General features: G+C 33.2%; 1 protein-coding gene and 2 non-coding genes across 6 annotated transcripts in view; 2 read left to right on the forward strand and 1 right to left on the reverse strand.

Moving 5' to 3' along the window:
* The window catches only part of Ets65A (DNA-binding protein D-ETS-3), a 35043-nt gene that overhangs the window by 12962 nt on the left and 1035 nt on the right, over nt 1-21046 (reverse strand). For 2 of the 4 annotated variants that reach the window (XM_088030789.1, XM_088030788.1), the window contains exons 2-5: nt 19536-19749; nt 19337-19481; nt 13022-13114; nt 3199-3249 (exon numbers count right to left, since the gene is read on the reverse strand). In XM_088030789.1, coding sequence (XP_087886915.1) covers nt 3199-3249; nt 13022-13114; nt 19337-19481; nt 19536-19724 — 478 coding nt within the window. In that variant the 5' untranslated portion in view covers nt 19725-19749. Of the gene's footprint in view, nt 1-3198; nt 3250-3350; nt 3685-13021; nt 13115-19336; nt 19482-19535; nt 19750-20038; nt 20260-21046 lie in introns of those variants that run through there. The other 2 variants (XM_088030787.1, XM_088030790.1) reach the window with 2 other exon arrangements.
* Nucleotides 62-135, forward strand: TRNAI-AAU (transfer RNA isoleucine (anticodon AAU)). The gene has a single exon. It is a non-coding gene; the product is annotated as a tRNA-Ile (tRNA).
* Nucleotides 246-319, forward strand: TRNAI-AAU (transfer RNA isoleucine (anticodon AAU)). The gene has a single exon. It is a non-coding gene; the product is annotated as a tRNA-Ile (tRNA).

Raw genomic sequence — 21046 nt, forward strand, 5'->3', positions numbered from 1 at the left:
TTTTGTCTTCCAAAACTTCAAAACCGGTCCTGTTCTTATCAATGTGACCGAGGAGTTATCAGGCCCATTAGCTCAGTTGGTTAGAGCGTCGTGCTAATAACGCGAAGGTCGCGGGTTCGATCCCCTCATGGGCCAACTTTTTTAACAAAAACATTGTTAAATTTAATCATGATCATAAACTAATAAAACAGAACATTACGCAACAAATAATTGCATTTTGTGTTAACAAGTTTATATTGATAAGAGGCCCATTAGCTCAGTTGGTTAGAGCGTCGTGCTAATAACGCGAAGGTCGCGGGTTCGATCCCCCCATGGGCCATTGCTTTTTACGAAAATAATTAATAAAAATTAAAATGTTATTAATATACAGGGTGTTTTTGAAATTTAAAAAAAAAAGTATGAAGTATAAAAAAAAACAAATTTTTAATCAAAAACTGACAAAGTAAAATTTACCCCAACCCGCAAACTTTCACACCACTGGCAAAAAATGCACCTGGAATGACTTGCTGCATAAGCAACCATCAACTTGATTTTCTTAACTTTTAAATCAGTGGCGCACAACCAACTAATTTATTGAAATTTTTGTGTAATTTTATCTCCAAAGCAAAAAGACTTTTAATAAAACTGTTTTCTTCTAATAGGCTCAACTTGTGACATGAAATTACCACACTCTTTTTGTACATGCATTTCAAAAACACCCTGTATTTTAATCGTGATATAGAATTGGCGCCCGTCCACAGCTTTATTTTTTAAATAAATTGTTAAATAATCTCTTATTTTCTTAGTCTAGTAATTTATAAAGTTATAAAATCGCTGAAATACTACTTACTAATTAACAAAATTCATATATTTATTCTTACAATTGTTACAAATCACAGTGCGTGCATATTTTGCATCAAATAAACACTCGCGTGACAAAATGTCAAACCCCCCTTTAATAATTTGTTTGCACAACAAATTTCTTTTAACAGCCGACCAATGCAATAACAGATGTTAATTTTGATTTGTGGAAAAGCCGAAATAATTTTTTTATGACTAAACTTTTGATCGATTTAATCGATAGACATTCGAATTTTGGTTATAAAATGTTACGTTGGTTGTTTCATAGCCGTCGGAAGTCACTTGGTGGAGGGTTATATTAAGTGAACGGCAGGAAACCACCCGCGCCTCTCGCTTTCCCGGCTCCGGTGGCGAATTTCCTGCCATGAGCTTCACGCTCTCGAGTTGAGCGCAAGAACGGGAACCCACGAAATACCTACAGATCCGAAATCAACAAATTTATGAGATTTTATTTTAGCTAGCGAGGAAATTTGTATTAGCCGATTTGTCGTTTTCGGTTATCTGGTTTATGTCGAGGATTTTCCGTCATTTATTTTTACATTTTTCCGTCGCGGGAATTTTCTATTTCCCGTTCGACGCTCTTCATTATTACCGGTGTATAATGGAATTTCTTTTTGCACGAAATTTTTGGTTTCCCCTAAACGCATAATTAAATGACGTGGGAGGGGGAGAGAAATGTACAAAATCGATCGAATTGCTGGATTTGTTGCATTGCTTTTTGATTTCATTACCAAAGCCATAATTTATCATTAAATGCCAAATTTGGTCCACCGAATTCTAATTTCCACACGCCAATAATTAGAGCCCGAAAAGGCTTTCCACAAAAATAATCCTTGTGTGATATTCTGCGTTAGTTGTTATTCGGAAACTTGTTAATTAGCACAAAAAATACGGGCTTGCATTGACCCATCCCGCAGCAATAAGCCAAAAAAAAAAGATTTTTAGAAAGAAGTCAATTTTTTTTTGTAGATGAAACTGGAAGAATTCTTGAAATGTGAAAAAATCAAGTTCTTTACAAGGAAGATTAACAAAATATACATACAGAAAATGAAGATGAAAATGAACAAAAGCAAAAATGCAAGAAGAAGAAAATTTACCCAACATGGGCTACAAACAAGACAACAAATATGGGTAATACCTAGATGGAGGACATAGCAAAAGTACATCAAAGCACGAAATAGAGTAAATATAAAACAAAAAAAGAAAAAAGAACTGTAGAAAATGAGGGCGGATTTAGAAATTGGAAAATCAATACAAAATATGAACGCCAGCTGGACACTTTTGTAACCTTCATAGATTTAGTAAGATAATAAGACTAATAAGAAAAAAGCTTTGTAAGACGCTTAAAAAACTGGAAGTGAGTTGAAAATTAAAGAACTTGACAAAGAACGAGCGGAGGAGGTCGAGTAAAAAGGAACGATCAAGTTCGTGGTACATACAAACGACTGAGATCCATTATTACCTGTGCTATTTAATTTAGCACGAGAAGGTGTCAGACGAAAAGCGACATTGAACAATACATCAGAAATTGGCCTTACTGATGATAGTAATTCCAACAAGAACCAAATAGAATTTAATGGAAAAGCTGCACGAACAGTGAGACTGAGTATAAATAAAATAAAAGAAAATGCATGCAGAGCATTGAAGAGGTGGAGCAATTTATGAATTATTGCTAAGAGAAAAAAAGTACTCAAAAATGAGGTCTGAAGATAAAAATGTATCAAAAAATATATCAAGAGATAAAACATACTTATTTGCAACTATAAAAAAATATATAGGTACAATATAAAAAAAAGTTAGGTATGGAATTTGGAAAGGAACTGTTTGAATTATTTGCAAAGTACTGAAAGATACAGGAAAACAAGAATGGGAATGCAAGTCAAAGGAGGGAAACTCAAAACTTAGTAAAATGAGGAAGTGGTAAAAGACAAGGAATGAGGCATTTGTAAGAAAAGAATTTTGACTTTTGTAGTGTAATTCGTTTCTTGTCTTTCGTCATCTGAAAAGGATATTTACGCATAAAATAAGTGTAGGTTGGTTACACGTTTTGACATTAACATTTTGTCTTTTTGCAGCACAATTTACAACGTTAAAATTCCACCGATTGTACCCAATTCAAGACTGAATTTCCCTTTGCTTCACACATTTAAAAACTAACCAATTACTACAGATATCAGTTATGTAAATTATAAATTTTGAAAACTTTTACTAACTTTCATTTAATTTTGTCAAACTGTATGGCTCTTTAAATTTTGTTAAAAATTGTAAAAATGCAGCTTTAAAATTGTACTAAAAACACTTTTCTCAAAAAAATTTGTTAAATTTACATAAAATGATAATATAAAAGGGGTACGATACCTTGTGATTGTGATGTTGCATGAGAGCTCCATGATCCTTTATAAGACGTATCTGTAAAAGAAATCAAAATAAAATACCCCAAATATTTTTTTGTAAACAAAGTAATAAATTGATATATAAAAGGACTTAACAATTTGACAAGTTGAAATTACCAGCGAATAACATGGAGAAGTTACTAAAAGTAGAGCTTCTACTCAAATAATCTGCCGTCGGCTTTATATCCAACATCGCAAGTAATACTCAAAACACAACCAGACTAAATGGGAACGTTACATATTTTGTAAAAAATAATTAATCACACAACACAGGATTTGTCGTCACCGTTTGTTGATAGACAAATCATCAACTACAAATAACTGTCACCACTGGTTAGTTTTTTCGATTATTGCCACTGCCAAAAGCAATTTATACGACGTTTACTGTAATCTGTCAAGTTGCCCGAATATGAAGCACATTTATGATCAACTGTGAACTTTTTCACTGTATTTTCACGCCGAGCTTTTGAATAGGTGGAGCTAGGGGTTGAATGGCGGCCAATCAGAAGAACCAGATACGAATGGCTTGTTGCGTCATAAATAAATCCCTCCTTCCCTTGTGAACTGATTTAGAGGGGATGAATCTCTTCCTGACAATACGTTATGTTTTATTGTCTCCTGTATATCTGTTAAAGTTTTAGATTACCATTTTTTATAAATTAAGTAAATACAAGTACGGTGAAGTTAAAAAACTTCTCATAGTTAGATTTTGAAATTTTTCTTTGTGTAAATTGAAATTTTGCAAATTTTTAATACTTTAGTTAAATGTTCTCCTATAAATTAACCAGAAGAATTAGGTACTATATTTTAATAAGAATTGTCAATATTGATTAGTTTATAATTGAACGAAAGACAAAATATGACAGATAATGTATTTACATTACATAACTCATAAAAATATCATCAGAAAGAAGCAAGGCAAAATTTTTCACTGCTTCGATGAACAGACTGTTATAATTTTTCCAAGTTCTTCGGATTTTAGAGATTCTCGATTGTAGTTAAAATAAAATAATTTAAACATTTTAGTTACAACCTATAGTCCTACAGGTAGGTTATTCTGATTATATTTGAAGCTCGAAAATGTTCCAAAGTTCTTTAAAAAATAGTAAACATGTGGGAATACGTAAGCTATTTGGAAAAGTCAAAAATTTTCAGCTCACACTTAGGATTTACTTAACTGTCGCCAAAATGTATGCAAATAAAGGTCCTTGTTCTATCTATCGAGGCCAAGCATTGTCTTTGTCATTTTCTCTGCCTATAGATTAAGCTTATAATTGAAGAGAATCCAACTTGGAATACCAACAGAGAAATTATCTTATCTAAACAACAATTCTTTTCCTGAAATTATTGCGAAGTGAAAGCTTTGTTCTCATTTATCAAACACAATACATTATAAAACCAACTGCTTCTCCGGCGAGTGCTTTTGGAAACAATGAGAAACTTCAATAATTCCGACGGCGGGCGAGGTGCGGTGTAAAGGTAATTTGGCGAAAGCTTGTCTTGTCGGGCGATAAGTCACACTGTTAGTACCAAAAGCTCTGCAGCGGTGGCGCTGCTTTCCGGAAGTGTAGCCATAGCAACCCGGCAGCCACATCGATTGCCGCCGCCGGCTGCCGTTCCGTGCTAACAGAAATTATGTGCCGAGAATCACTGTAAGGCGATACTATCGCACACTCACTATTTTGCTTTTTCTAAATTAATACATTACGTTTTTTATGCATTATTCGGTTTTTTGTTTCCTCCAAATTATTTTACGATTAGACGCACCCTCGCTGGCTACATCGTCACGCTTATCAAGAATTGTTAATTAAAATTCAAATTTGTCAGCTATTGTACCAAGCTTTCTCAAAGGAAGGAGAATGACATGTTGCTTGTCCCGGAAAAAAGATCAGCAGGATATGACCGTATGCTCATAGGCAACATTTTTCGAATTATGTAAATCTGTTGTTTACGAACATGATGAAAATCAAGAGAATAGGACTCATGTTATAAAGGAGAATTTTTCCTAGTTCCCAGTTCCAAATTAAAGAACTTGCTATTTTACTTGTTTTTTAGTTCCGTTTGGAGCCGCTTCTAGGTAACAAAATGTAAATCTGACGGGAGGATGGATCCCATTTTCTCATTTTTCTGGCCTTTACAAAGTACCGAGGTGTGGTTCTGGTTCTCTTTTTTATAGAAACTCGGCTAAGGGACCGTCATTCTCAGTTGTCAAAATTTTAGTATGTAATAAAAACGCAACTACTAAGAGGTGAAAACATTGAAAAAAAAGACACTCTGCGATCCTAAAAAGACAAAATCCGAAATCTGAGAAATATGTTTTTAGATTTTCTAGTCGCTCTGACAGTCTAGAAAGACGCTGTGAAATTCCAGAAAGAATTTCTGAGATTTTATAAGGCTTTCGGGCGAATCACTGGTTTAATTTTTCACCTACATTAAAAAATAACAAAATTAGAAGCGACTGAAATTTTGAGTTGTCGCCGAGAGCCAAAATTTTGAAGATACGGAAATATAAGCGCTTTATATCTCGTCAGTTAATTTATAGGGTACCCATTTACGCAAAAATTTCATGCAGATTCTAAGTATGGGCTCAAAATAGTATAGTAGATAGTTTATTTTTATTATGGAAATTTTCAATGCTCAATATTTCCGAAACTAGGACTGATAGAAAGATGCGGTTTTGGCCACTGTATTTGTTACTTAGAATCCGTTCTCTCATATCTAAAATTTCAATATTTTCTCAAAAAAATTTCTGACTCAAACGATGAAAAACATTTAATTTTTTTTAACTATTTGAGCTACCGATCTAGAATTTGGCGTGATGGTAGACTTTGAACTCCTCTTTTGAATGCTATACAACTTAAAGACAAAAAAAAAGACAAAACTCGTTTTAGAATCAAAAAAGTCACCACACAAACACGTCCTGAAAATTTGCTTTGGTCAATATCTAGTTTATCTGTAAAGCAAATGTATGTTATTGGGCTTATTTTACGCAAAATTGCACGCTGAATTTAAAACGGATCTAATTTTTCGCGTACGTTAAAAAATAACTAAATTAGGAGGGATTGAAATTTTGAGTTGTCGCCAGAGGGCTGAAATTTGCATGGAATAGTTCGGAAACTTGGACATATAGAGAATTATTTACTAAAAAACAAATTTTGACTGAAACTATGTAAATCTACGAGGATAAATTGAAAAGTCTCCGGCCTTACTCAGATAGTGAACAAATTTGCCAGATGTTTTTATGGCGTTGTTTTGTTTCAACATTTATCTGTCTGGCTGTGGATTAACAAAAATTTCTATCAAATAATAACTGTTTGACAGGCTGTCAAAGTTGCTAAAGTTTTGCAAGTTGCAACAATGGAACCAGTTGAAATTCGAGCGGTTATTAAATATTTTCATATTAAGGGTTTATGCCCGAAAGAAATTAAAACTGAGCTTGATGGTACATTACGTGAATCTTCTCCTTCGTACTCCACGGTTAAAACTTGGGTTGCGGACTTCAAACGACCAAAAGACCAAAAACAGCCACTACGACAGAAATTGTTGAAAAAGTCCATAAAGTTGTATTGAATGCCCGGCGATTGAAGTTGATAGAGATAGCGGATACTGTGGGTATTTCATCAGAGCGGATATATTATATCCTAACCGAGGTTTTGGAGATGAGAAAATTATCCGCGCGATGGGTGCCGCGACTGCTCACACTGGAGCAAAAGCTGACGCGCAAAACTGTTTCAGAAGAGTGTTTGGACTTGTTTAAACGCAATAGAGTGGATTTTTTGCGACGATTTGTCACAATGGATGAGACATGGATTCACCACTATACACCAGCAACGAAGCAGCAATCGAAACAATGGACTGCTAAAGGAGAATCTGCTCCGAAACAGGCCAAAACAGTTCCATCGGCTGGAAAAGTTTTAGCTTCAGTTTTTTGGGATGCCAAAAGCATTCTCTTAGTGGATTATCTTGAAAAAGGTAAAACAATAAACGGAGCATACTACTTAACCCTACTTGATAAGCTAAAAGAGCAAATTCAGGAAAAACGACCCGGATTAGCAAAGAAAAAAATTTTGTTTTACCAGGATAATGCTCCCTGCCACAAATCAGTTATCGTCATGGCAAAAATCAATGAGTTGCGGTTTGAACTGGTACCCCATGCTCCCTATTCGCCTGATTTCGCCCCCTTGGACTTTAGTTTGTTTCCAAACTTAAAAAAAATTCATGCTGGAAAGAAATACGAGTCCAATGAAGATGTGATTGCTGCCACAAACGAATATTTTGACCAGTTGGACAAAAAAGCTTATAGTGATGGAATAAAAGCACTTGAACATAGGTGGACCAAGTGCATTGAACTTGACGGAGATTACATTGAAAAATAAAATTATTGTTTACGCGATATTCTTTTGTTTTTTTGACTAGGCCGGAAAATTTTCAATTTACCCTCGTATTTCGGTCGATACCTTACTATAAAGTCGCTCTAACATTTTTGAAAAACGCTATGAAATGCCGGACAAATCCCTTGGTAACATCATTTCAAATTTTAACTTGGCGGGCTTCAAACATTTTTTTTCTAAACCTCGATTTTTTGTGGACACTGTGTTTTTTTTGCAATATTTTTTGGTCATATTTTTACAACTTTTGTCTCATTTTTGCGCTTTATATTGCAGAGTTTTTTTTCTCAAATTCAAAATTTTAATTTTCTCTTGTCCATGTTCTCATAAGTCCCACAAAAAAAACAGAATAAATTTGAACTTATTGTGACTAAACAGAATTGTAATTGTAGACGTATCCAAAAATATGTAACACTATCCAATCGCGGCATTATCTCGATACCCAAAGTCAATTATGCCCCAGCGATATCGTCCCATAACGACGTTCAACGAGACCACCCTCTCTGATGGTTCATGATACTGCATGTAGCACGCACACACGGCAGACGCCTGTCCGATGTTCACTTCTATTGTTGAAGACAATAGGGTTTGTTTAGGATGACGATTGACATACGCTGACAATTTAACTACAATGACAATCGCGAGCGGTGTGAAGTGAACTGGTGAAGTATGTCATTTCGACTACCTTTGTTGTCCTGTGGGAACGCTCAGCATGTGTTTAACAAAACGTTTATTTTGATTTTGGAGGTGGGATCTCAGCGGCGGTGTAATTGAGTGTGTTCACCGACACTTATTGTCACCTAATTTATATATCTTTTTATTGTTGTGTGGGGAGACGTTTGCACCGCAATAAGTAAACAAGAATGTGTTGAACAGGCCGACTAAAATCTTCACACAATTATATTCAAACTAAAAGTTGAGTTATTTATTGATTTTTTTGGTTTAACAATTCAAAATTATGAACAAAGCAGGCGGTTTAAGGTATGAACAATGCTGCCAACGCATTTTTTAATTTTGAGGTTTCGTTATTTATTTCATATACTCGGGGGTTGCATGACCAGATGCTCTAAATACTGTAAGATTAATATTAGCACATTCGTGTAGGGTCTGAAATACGACTGTCTTGATTAAAAATTATGAAAAATATTATTTACAACCTTTTGCGTATAATCAATGTTAGAAAAGAAATAGAAACCTCAGGAACAACTGTAATTCACTAGTATTTATCATTGTAAAAACTTGAAATTAAATTAAGAATTACGTTCTACACGCTTCATCGCTGATTAACTGGTTCACTTAATTCGAAATTCGCATCATGTAAAAACGCAAAATGGATTTCCAAGCAGTAATGGTAATATTAATGGCAATCTACCTCGGGACCCAGTTATTTCCTGAACTAGTGAAGTTCCACGGCATAACGAAGAGTTTTTGAGAGATAGTACATTAGATAATCCGGGCGGCGTTGGAGCTGACGGGCGCAGAGAGTGTTATCCGGGTTTAATTTAAAATTAATATAGCACAGGCGGCGACTGCCGGAAATGAGCTTTAGGAGGTGTGGGTGGGATACGAAGCAGCTCTTCTCAACTTTACAGGGACAAACTTATTAATCCTCCGTCGTTGCAACCGCCCCAACATTTGCAAATTAATCACCTAAACTACTGCAGAATTCCGACAAGAGGGTGCAACGGTGCACTAAACATATTTAACCATAAATGTTACACTAACAAAAGAGACTTGCATTGTAATTTAATTTGCGTTACAATATTACAACATTTTTTCATTGCCTTGAACATTAAAAGCTTTTGTCACCAATAGTGCTTAAAAAAGCTCGCAGTGTAAACCGCGGTACAGAACGATAATAGTTGAGAGTTTGATAGAATAGCATAATACGTAACAAATAAAATAAATTCTATGTGAAGTGGTCGGACCCGGTGTAGTCGGAAGCGGGCTGCCGGCGGATACCGCTGTCTCCGGGACACTTCCTCCCCGGGGCGGCCAATTTCACCCGGAGCGAGCGCTTTCCGCACACTCCGGATTCACTCCGGAGTCGACAGCTCTCTCGCTGTTCGTTGAGTAAGCCAACACGTCGCTATTTTCTCTATTCATTTTTGTTCGTTCCAGCATTTTCAGGGCACTACATTATTCATCGATTTTTTAAACAAAGATTTTTTTTAGGAATAAATTATCCTCTGTCGTGTTACAGACTGAAATAAAGTAGCTAAAGCTTTCACAAAGATTTATATAGTAAAAAATGGGAACTTGAAATAAAATAACATTTTTAAAAATACTTTATTAATAATAATTTGTCGACGCCGTGCCGTTTGCAAATATGTGATACAGATCTCCCTGCCTCTCCACAACTCCTTAACGTTTCTCCATTTTAAAGTTGCAAGTTTTAACTCCGAACCATAAATCTGCGTCTAAAATTGCTACTATTACATCGCTACATCTTCAGTGTATAGCAGACACAGGCGTGTCATTTATGTGTGGCAAAGGCAGAAAAGAGAGCAATTCCTCTTACAAGCATCGTTTAAAAAGCCTTTGAATAAAAAGAAGCCGTTTTGAACGCTGACGCTGGTAATGAGGCGCGGGAGTGAGGTGTAAATAGCTCCAATCAACGTCTATTCATTAGTCACTTGCATTAAGTGATGGTTGTAGCGGCTCGAGTGTGAAGCGACTGACAATTGTGGGCGAAGTTTCAGCCATTTACAGCTTTGAATTTTAGCTTTTAACTGCATAAGCTATTGTGCATTTGCTAATAGTTGTTCGATTGTCGATTGGTGAAATTTATAAGTTATTATTAACGGGTAGATAATGAGCATGCATAACTTAATCCAAAATGGGAAGTCATGTACATTTATCAGCAGTTTGCTGCTTTGAACTTTTATTTTAAACTGCAAACTTCCTTTAACGGTCCGACCGAATTAAATATTAATTTATTTTCAGCACAAAAAATTGGGGAGATATGCAAAATACCGTCGATTTTCAATGTTGTGAACTTTGTAAACGTAGAGGGTAGCTGCACAACGGGGTGCAAGTGGCCACGCGACTAGGGTCACTCAATCGAAGCACGGCACTGTACCATATCCATTAATATATCACGCTTATTTCGCTTCAACAATTTTGAATACTTTCCGACGGTAGGTTCATAGTATTTATGCATAAACATGTATCAATTTATTATGACACCATTGATAAAAATGATAACTTTCATAATGATATGTTTGTATGTTCTCATGATACACGCAGGAGGTTAATAGTTACACCGCAGACCGTGTGAAATTTTTGGCAAGATAAATATTCAGAACACGACGCGCCTTATTTGTTACTCAAATATTTTTGGAGGAGTTTAAACCAAAATTTCGTGAGATATTTAGGTGATCACACTTTCTCCATTTGTATGGCCCGCTTTGTCGTATTTAGGTTTTGGAATAATCGGTAATTGGGAAACAAAGATGTGAACCTCTTTTCTTTGTGGATAAAGAGAGTAAAATTACAGTAAATTTTAAGGCAAGTTTTTGTTTTGATGTCTTATACCTTTTTAAAAAGCTTTAAATTTTGAATCACATTTTTGATTTTATGCCCATTCTAATAACTCTCAATTAGATTTTCGGGTTTAAGTTGTATTTAATTTAATTCAAATATGACGATTTTGCATTTTTTTTTAAATTGCCTTTCACTGACGACGTATTTTCAAAATCCTTTAGATGGATTGAAATAGGAATATTTTTCGGTTTGATTAGATGTTATGGATTCTCCAAATTCACCAAATTCTTAGAATCCTAGTTTTGAGTCTGTTGGAACTCTAGAATGTTTTCTTTTTTAATTTTTTGGATTATATGAGTTTGTTAGATTGTTCGATTTTTTTAAATTTTCGCATTCTTTAATTTTTGTGAAGAAGTAATTTTTTATATTATGTATTATTACATTTGTTACATACTTTGTTTTACTTATTGGTTAATTGTGACATGTTCTACAGCAAAAATTGTCGAATATGTTCATTATTGTATTTAGATAATATGTATCTAGTTTTTAGGAGCATGGAGTTAGATTCGTCTTAGTTTCTTTATCAAGCAAAGAAAATTGATGGATCAAATTTTGGTGTTGACAAAAATTATCAAAAATACAATTTATTCCCCGAAACCAAATTTTGTCAAAAAATGCTGACGCGCGTTTCTTATTATAAACAATAAACAATATGATCTTATGTAACATATCTATTTTATTTTATTTTATTTTAAAATTGTGGATTATGGAATAAATTTACTTATTACATTATTTGTTTTACATTTTTTGGTTTTTTAGTTTTATAATGCTCCAAACTTCTTTAACGTTTCTGCTTTTGGTAATAAAAAACATAAAAAAATAAATGTTACAAAATAAATTAAACGTCAAAGAAGAAGTTTTTCGCTGAGAATTTAAAAAAATTATACTGTAGAAAAAATGTACTAATTTTTAGTATTATTTCTCCATTTTAGGAGTGCATAAAAAATATAATAGGTAAATATAGCTAGATGTAGATAAGTGTAGATTGAAAGAAAATTATTCTCAAATAAGTCAAAACCTCAAATTGATTATCTCATTGAAATATAATTATGTAATAGATCCACAAAGACTTTAGAATAATTTGTTTTTTCTCTCTTCAATATATTTTGTTTAATGTATTTTTTGTTGAAATTTTGACAATGTTAAAAAATATTGAACTGATTTTAATTTAATGACAAAAAATTAAAAGTTTTAAAACTACTTGGCTAATATTTCTAGCAAAAATGAAAACAAAGGTTTTCCACCTTCACCATTGTGCAAAGCTGAACTTTCCGAATTTCGCATCACTCGATAAATCTACCGCTCCCTCTCGGGCACTGACCGAACTAACGCGATACAAACTTGAGCGCTTCCTCGTGGCGACTTCTAAAACCAGCGAACAAAAGCTCAGAATTCTGGCTAACTTCCTACCATCCTGCAGCTTTAAAAGCTCCCCAGTGTATCACTACACTTGAGAAAACCGTCGTGACATCTATAGGATGGTAAAGTATCGATTTCCCAAGTTTACGAGTCTTTGTGCTTGGAATAAAGAATAAACATAAATCGGCCTCCGTAAAAGTTTTTATGAGTCTTACAGTTGTTGATTTCTGATATTGTCCTTTTTTCTTGAATAACGAAAGATTCGACAAAATAATGCAACAAACAAGGAAAGGCATTACCGACTTGGAAATCCGGCGCTCCGGAAACGACGGGGACGTGTGGCTCTACCATTTCAGACCGGAAATGCTGAATATTATTCATAGTTAACCGAATCTATTGCGATGTAAGATTGCAGACACACCCTTTCTTAACGGCGACTGCCTAATTAGTTGATGCGGAGTCATTTTACTTGATTAAAAAGGATTATACACTTACCACATTTTGTTCTACTGAGTGTTTCGGAAATACTGTTGTATGTTTTTGGTGATGACAAGTGGCTGTGGGAAGATTTTTCCGAACGTTCTATTCCTGCAAATAAAAATAGTATTCTCAAAAAGTGGCGCTTTTTCAATTTAAACATAACCGAAAATTTTTAATAACTGGTTCTAGCTAATAAGAGTTGTCAGTTAGTTATGGTACAATAAAACATAATTTACATCTGGACGTATCTGTAATCGCTATCACCCCGTATTTATGGGAGTTGAAATGTAGATATTCAGTTGGCAACCCTCGCTTCGGTTGATTAATAGACTACAATCCACCCATTTAGTAGTTCGTAAGTTTTGTAGTAGGGTTGAATAATCTGATAACGACTTTATATTACTCTTACTAACGACAATACTGGCTCTTGATGTTACTGAGACTAGTGCGCTAGATACGTTCAGTTAGCTACAATTTTTGGAGGGAATACAATTTCAGTCTAAAATTCACATTGTTGTAGAGTTAAAGGATAAAATTATTATTATTTATTAATGGAAATAAAGTGTTTATAAAAACAGCAGAGAGCAACCCCTCGCTAAGTGAACATGGTAGATCAGTTTCAATCAATCAAGTTAATGTTGAAAGAATCAATTAGTGAAGCGTTTTATGAATATTAATTGTTAATCGATGAAGAAGATCTTAGATTGGCATGGATAGATTACAGCATGTAAGTACAAATTTATGTTGACAGGATCCCCCCGAGGCCAAAGCATATGTTTCGAGCCATTTAACGAATTAGGGCATGATCCGCACATCATTATAAACTATATATCCCAAGTTAGGGGTGGTCGTCGTTCCCACGGGTGACTTCAAGCCGCTGCGTGCCAACAACCACTAAGCAAACAAACGACCCTGTACAATACAATTAACGATTATTGTGGAATAAAAGTGAACAGCGGTGACTCTATGCAATCCATTCAATTCTTGAACATCCTATCTGATCCTAAGTGCAATTTTTCCAACAATTTGAAAAAGTCAAGCAAATCAATATAGGTTATGTGATCCGAGCGGGCGTTGTTCAAATTGATAGTGACGTGCTTCCGGAGGCTAATTGACGTGTGCGAAGTGATTGATGTCCCGCTTCCTACCGCCATGTTGAATCAGAGAGCTTAATTGTACTCTCCGTTATCGCGGCCAACTCTGATTGTTTTCACATCAACCTCTCGAACGTAGCGTACATCAAGCATTCGCTATGATCTATGGCAGGCCTTTGTTTCGCTCCGGTATACGAGGCCTTGCTTATCGTACCTTGCCAAACCCGCAATCCCACAAAAGGCAAAAATGGAAAAAATATATCACAGATCGATTGATTAAAAGCTTTGATAACGAAAAAAAAACGTACAATGGATACACCCACGCAGTAACAGCTTTTTGCTGATTTTTGGTTCTATTTGTTGCACAATTTTGCGGATAAAAGAGGCTATTAATTTTAAAAATGCATTTAACTACATAACATTAATTCTAAGGGCTGAAGACAAAATCTGTAAAAATCCCACAAATTAATTTTTTCTTATCTAATTCAAAATAACATTAAGTAGTTCTTTGAAAGATTCAAATATAAGAATGATAACATTTAAAAAAAAATAATAAAAACACTTTTATTAGCCACATAATAAAACGTTTGGTATTTTCAACTCTAAACAATAAAATTTAACAACATTTCTAGCTTTCACAAGGACATTTATAGTTAAAATTTTCAACATTTTTAAAAACCAGTAATTATTTTATCGCTATAGTTAGTAGAGCAGTGATACATATTTGGAAAGATTACTGTTTCTGAAGTATTCATTTCAAAATTATAAACTATTTTTAAAAATTGGCTGAAAACATAACAGAAAACTTCAGTAAGTTACACTAAAATAATGAAATTAAAGGGCCGCGGTTTACAGAATATGGTTAAGTGACTTATGATTTTTTCTCCGCCAATAAAATGTCAGCAATCGTTAAATTGGTTGCAATATTAACTTTGTTTTAATTAAATTATTGTTTAAACCGGTTCTGTAGATTTATCAACAAGTCTCCTCTCTTAATTTGGCCATTATTTTGAGAAACTTGTATGTTGAAATTAATTTAAACTATAGTTGAAATCGTCATCGAATTTAGATTTATTTTTGACAAAATACTTATTATCGATGTGCTACTGTGATTTTGTCATATCTCAATAGAAAAATAAAGTCAATCGCCGCACCTGTACTCTGCTAAATTACAAAACTCAATAAATCAAAATAAAGAATGTTTAAATATCAGTACCGACTTATTAATTTTAAGGCCAAATCAAAATAAAAAATGTTCAAAACTCAGTAGGACTTAGGTACTAATTTTACGGCCGAATTCTATTCAAAAATTCTACCAGAATAAAATACTAAGCGAATAATCCGAAATTTGAATAGATTAAAGCTAATTTTCTTGTTAATCACTTCCAAAATCGTCTTTAATTTTGAAAATAAAAATCTCAAAATTTGCATACGCTTATAGTAGCTGAAGCTTTAAAATCTGAAGCAAAAAGTTGTTTTTTATCATCGATAGTTTGACCTCATCACGTCAAAGAAGTGTAACTTTCTAATTTTTTTTTATGAAACACTTGCTATTTAAAATTTCCCCAACATGTTAAAAATGTACCAGTTTTTATTTTAAATTTTATGTAAAATGTCTTTAATTTAAATAAAAAACGCTGTTCTAGAAACACTTAAAAACCGCTAAAAATCATACTTTTAAGGCGACGCAACGTCTAACAATCGGTGTTAAAAACCAAATTTTTATATCAGATTATAGAAATTGATCAACCATAAATGTATGCAAATTTGCAAATTATTACCTTAAAAATTAATGATGATTTCAGAATTTTTATTAATTAAAAATGGTGGATGCGCCGGGTAGATAAGAACATTTCTTATTTCTGTTTATGTGTAGGTACTAGGTTATGATGAGAAACTATTATTCAATTCCTCTTTTAAGTTGATTCCGTTGCCTACTGACTAATGAATGAAAAACAGATTTTTATACACATTTCGAAGAATTCAGTAAACAGTTTGCTTTGAGTTAATAAAGAAGGCAAATTTTTATTTAACTTGTTTTAAATAATACTTCAAAATGAATAAAGGTAAAACTTCTACTTGATAAAATAGCAAATTAACGAAAAAACTAGTAAATTCAATCTACCTATCTAAAATTTTGTACCATTTTGTACTTGTTTTTTAAATTAAATATTTGTGTCTCAAATCCAAAGTTAATTTTTAGTAAATCTCTAACAATAATGTCGGGATTGAATAATAAACTCAGTTGATAAAGATAAATTTTTTTTAGTCAATCGAATCCCATCGTTTGATGCCAAAAAATCAAAATTTTAGATCTTCTTGTTTAACTAAACTTGTAACAATAAATATTTTAAACTTAGATTGTCGTTATTTGAAATAGATTTCGGTGAAATTGAATACACATTTCTTAAAATTCTATTGATTATTACCATCGAGATACTCTGCAAGGCTCTCCTGCATTTGCCTACATCGACGCCAACGTCAGCAATAAATAATATGTGATACGACACATCACTTAGACTTCATGGGGGTGTCTTTTCGTCTTCTTTATCGACACTCCGGCCGCCGCTTATCGCACCACCTACCGTCAAGAGAATGACTCGCAGAATTTACCCACTCCCTTGACGCCTTTCTCGCCCCTGTTATTTATTTTGACCGAAAGTTAAAATGCCATAATAAGCACAAATGGAAAGCACAACATTTAAAAATTAACCGTTTGTCATTTTGAATTATCATTATCACAGTTCCTTGTTGCCGGAAGTAGGAAACTGAGCATCAAGAAAATATCTGACACAATCTGCAAGAATTTTTCTTCGCTTTTATCTCGGTGAACCTGAGTAATTTTTTCTTTTTAGTACCACACAGTACACGGAATTGAGAATCTGCCAGTTATTTTTATGGATTTTTTGTCTGGGATCTTGTCATAGATAATTGATTTGAACTTATAAATGATAGTGCGGATATAAATATCAAGTATCGCTCGGTCTGCAGGGGGTTACGATGATGCTTTGCTTTTGGGGGGTTGTATATTGTGTCCGCCACGCCCTGGTGGTTAGCGGGTGCTACTAATTGATATATTGGCTTCGCTTACGCGTGCACTATATTCACAAGTCGTTTTTAGTGCACTATGCGTGAGAAATATGTTTTTTCATTATGCACTGTCATGAAATAACGCCTTTCATATTTTGTGTATTATTACAAAAATTAATGAAAATTTATTAAAACAAATGCATATTTTCGGACCACGGTGTATGTCAAAAATGATGAGATATGTTTCAGTTTTGTTGTCGGATAAATTGAATTGGATGCTATTGATTTGATAAAAAATGTTTTTTAACTCATTTAAACTGAATGAATATTTATTAGAAATCACGGCAAAAATTTAATTTGGAAATTTATATGGAATTTAAATTTATGTGAATAGTACAAACAATGCAGCCAACAGAAGAATTAATGAATTACAACAAATTTCATCTTACGAACTAACAACTATACTTAAATTATAACGAAAATAATATAATATTTGTATACGAGCACAAAAACTTTGTTTACACACTTCTCATTATTTTTGGGGCCAGCGCTTCCGCCAAATATCTTGCAGAACTTCCGTTCCCGCCATCTTGGTCTTTGGCCAAATAAATCATTAATTTTAAAAGTGTGCACACTTTTATATTCCTCCCGAAGAACTTTACAATGTCTCCGTTTCTTTTATGTGGTGCTTTTTTGTTTCCTTTGAATTTATAATTTGGAGGGTCCCTTTATTTTCTTTTATGTATTGTTCTATCCCACTGTTTCTGAAGTAGATAAGTTTTTATGTTTCAGCTCACCCATTTTATTGCTTTATTTATTACATATTAAGGCCGGTCAATTTATTTAATTGAATTTTGCGGAGTAGTTTGTTGATATTATAACAAAATCATTCAAATGTATGCACAGCAATGAAATGGCTTTCAATGAGTTGTACGTAAGTGTAAAGAAGGAAGAACGCACGCGACCAATACGGTTCAAGCTGGGGTTGCTATGGATACCGATCAGTTTCATGCTAGTATACCATCTTATCGTTTCAGGACATTTTCAGGTTTTAGGATATTATCATGTAAATGCTGCAGTTTGTAGCATACGAATTAGTGGATCGGTCGATTTCATGTTTTATAAAACTTTTTAGATTCATGTAGGAATCTCACCTTTGTAAAATTATTATTTTGAGGCACTTTTAGAAGCAATGGAATTATTTAATTTATTACAATAAAATATATTTGTTGCTAATAATGTTGTTGTTTCTCCTACAGATATGTATACCTAAAAATTCTACACCAAATTTCCAAAACTTCTGCTGTTTCTGCAAACTTTATTTTTTCTATTTTCCAATTTTAGAAATTTTGGTATTCAAAAAATGAATTTATAAACTTATTTCAAAAAAATAATACTTTTACATACATGGTGTTTTTGATATACACTATAAAAAAAACTCGGTAAGTAATTGGGGAAGACAAGTAGAATCAGTTGACAAAAATTGCTGTAGGTATATAAATCTTTTTGTTTTCAAGGTAAAATTAATCGAATATGTGGTCAAAATTTCCAGTTTGCCACTAGATTAAACATTAGAGTTTTGATTGCTTAGCAATAAGTTTATTAATCTAAGTGGATATTTTCATTATTAATGTTCCAAATAAGTGGTAAAAGGTGTTTTTTTATCGTTAGAAAAAATTTAAAAAATAGTCAATTTGATTGCTTAAGGTTGCCAAAGACCGTGTTTAATTTTTTGTAGTGTATTTCAAAAACCCTGTAGGTATTTATTTTTGAAATTTTCAGACTCAAAAAAATGAAAAAATATTCAAAGAATTTTTTGTGATGCTGGTTTGTATAAATTACTGATAAATTAAATATATCATAAAAATATAATTTAGAAATCAACAAAACTTGTAGATTTTTCCATTTTTGGGTGTGCAGAAAATAAATTATGGAAATATTTTAAAATCTTTAGATATTGTGAAAATTGAATCTTAAATACCTCTAATAAATATTTACTTATTCTTTTGTTATGAATATTTGGGTGGTATAAACATAATTTACTCAATAAAAAAATAACCGAACAACAGGATGCAGCAGGAATAAACTCCCAGAAATGTTAAAATGTTAAAATGTTAAAATAAAAATATTGAACCAATCATAAAAAATTAATAAAGTATTTGTCACTTTAAATTGGTTACATTACAGTGCACAAAATACAACTTACCTTGACCTAATCTTTTGCTGTCGTTATCGCTACTTTCGCGTGTTCTGCCATTATCCTGCAAATTTTCTTGAGATCTCCCCGTAGTAGAAACCCCACTATACAAATCACTGAAGGCGCTTCCCGTTCCTAAAAAGCCACTCCTGTCCTAAAAGAATCATGATTATATATTCCTGAAAGAAAATTAACGTAATCAACATACCTGCAAGGCAGCTTTGGCCTTTTCGACACTTTGTTTAAGTTGTTCAAATGTGCTTGGATTGCAAAATCTGTAAGCAGGCCAATCAGCAGCTGTCCCGAATTCTTCAGTCTTTATGCCTAGTGGGCACGTACTTCCTGAGCTTCGTTTTAATTCTATAGCTCCCTGATAAGAGCAAGAGCTTTCGTACATTTTGCGACGAAGAGGGCACTTTTTTCTGAAATTAAAACCACGATGTAACACGCCTGCAACTTTTTCTTCGCAATAATTAAATTCTTATTAACCTACTTTGAATTTCGTGCACAGTGTTAATTTTTAGTTAATGTACGGATTTAAATTATATTTTTAAGGTTTTTTTCGCGGCACATAACGGAACTATCTGCATCGACACGCAATCGCAGCATGCATCCCTTCAATTTAATATTAATTTAGGTCTTGGAAATAATAAGAAAATGCAATTGTATACTTTTAGCATTCATTTTCATTAATAAAACGCAATTTCTTACCTCATTGCTAGACTTGTGATGTAACCTACTCGAGAAGAAATCAGTTTCTTTGGTATTTTTTCGAAAACTATGTCACTGGTGGAACGGTAACAACTGTACTCGCACGGAAACTGAATATTTATAAGTTATTATTTAAATTTAATAAGTAAATGGTAATCACCGACTTCTTGATCTGTTATCAGTGGTTTTATCAGTAAATTTAAGTCGAGCCACGCGAGTTTGTCGCGGCCAACACGATTGTTCGTTTCCGTTTCAATTAGGCAACAGGAAGAGCTCCCTCATCTCATTATGCAGTGTTTTACAAAATTTATTTTTAGACATCCAAAACATTAGAACAATGTTTATTTAATTGTTAATAATAGGCTGACCACTGCAGTTTTATTTCAGAAAATGTGTTGTTTTAGGTAAACGCCTGTTCCAAAGAACGAGCTTTTTTCATATAATAAGCATATCACTCCCAGGATATACATATTTTGACAAATATCTAAAAAATAACCGCAAGTATAAATATTAGTTCAATAATTATTAAATTTTTTAGTGTTTCGTTTATTACAAAGAAACTTACTCAATAATTTTTGCATCAGATTTTAATAAAAAATATTTATTTTTAAATTAAATACTTAAGTACGAAGTTTAAAATGTCGTTATTAAGTATAAGATGATCTCTAGTTTTCTATTTGTTTTTGAATCTTAAAATTTGTTTATAAATTTGTTTAGCTTGAGCACTAAATGAAAAAAAAGATTTCATTTGTTATATACCAATAACTCCATCATTCAGTTCAAAATTAAAAAAAATATTCCATTTGTTTTCATTTATTTTTCATTACTACTCTTCACTTGCTAGTTCTATTCTCGGCTTCAAACCATTATTCTGGTCAGACTTCTAGCAACTATAATAAATAATCTTTTTTTGATATGCGCATATCAATATTGTTACAGTAAGATAGAGGCGACGGAGTTTGTGGTTTATCCATAATGTCCGGCCCCATAGACTATATTTCAACTTTT

Source organism: Gnatocerus cornutus, chromosome 2, assembly GCF_029298725.1.
Source record: "Gnatocerus cornutus isolate USDA-ARS CGAHR chromosome 2, icGnaCorn1.1, whole genome shotgun sequence".
NCBI lineage: Eukaryota > Metazoa > Arthropoda > Insecta > Coleoptera > Tenebrionidae > Gnatocerus > Gnatocerus cornutus.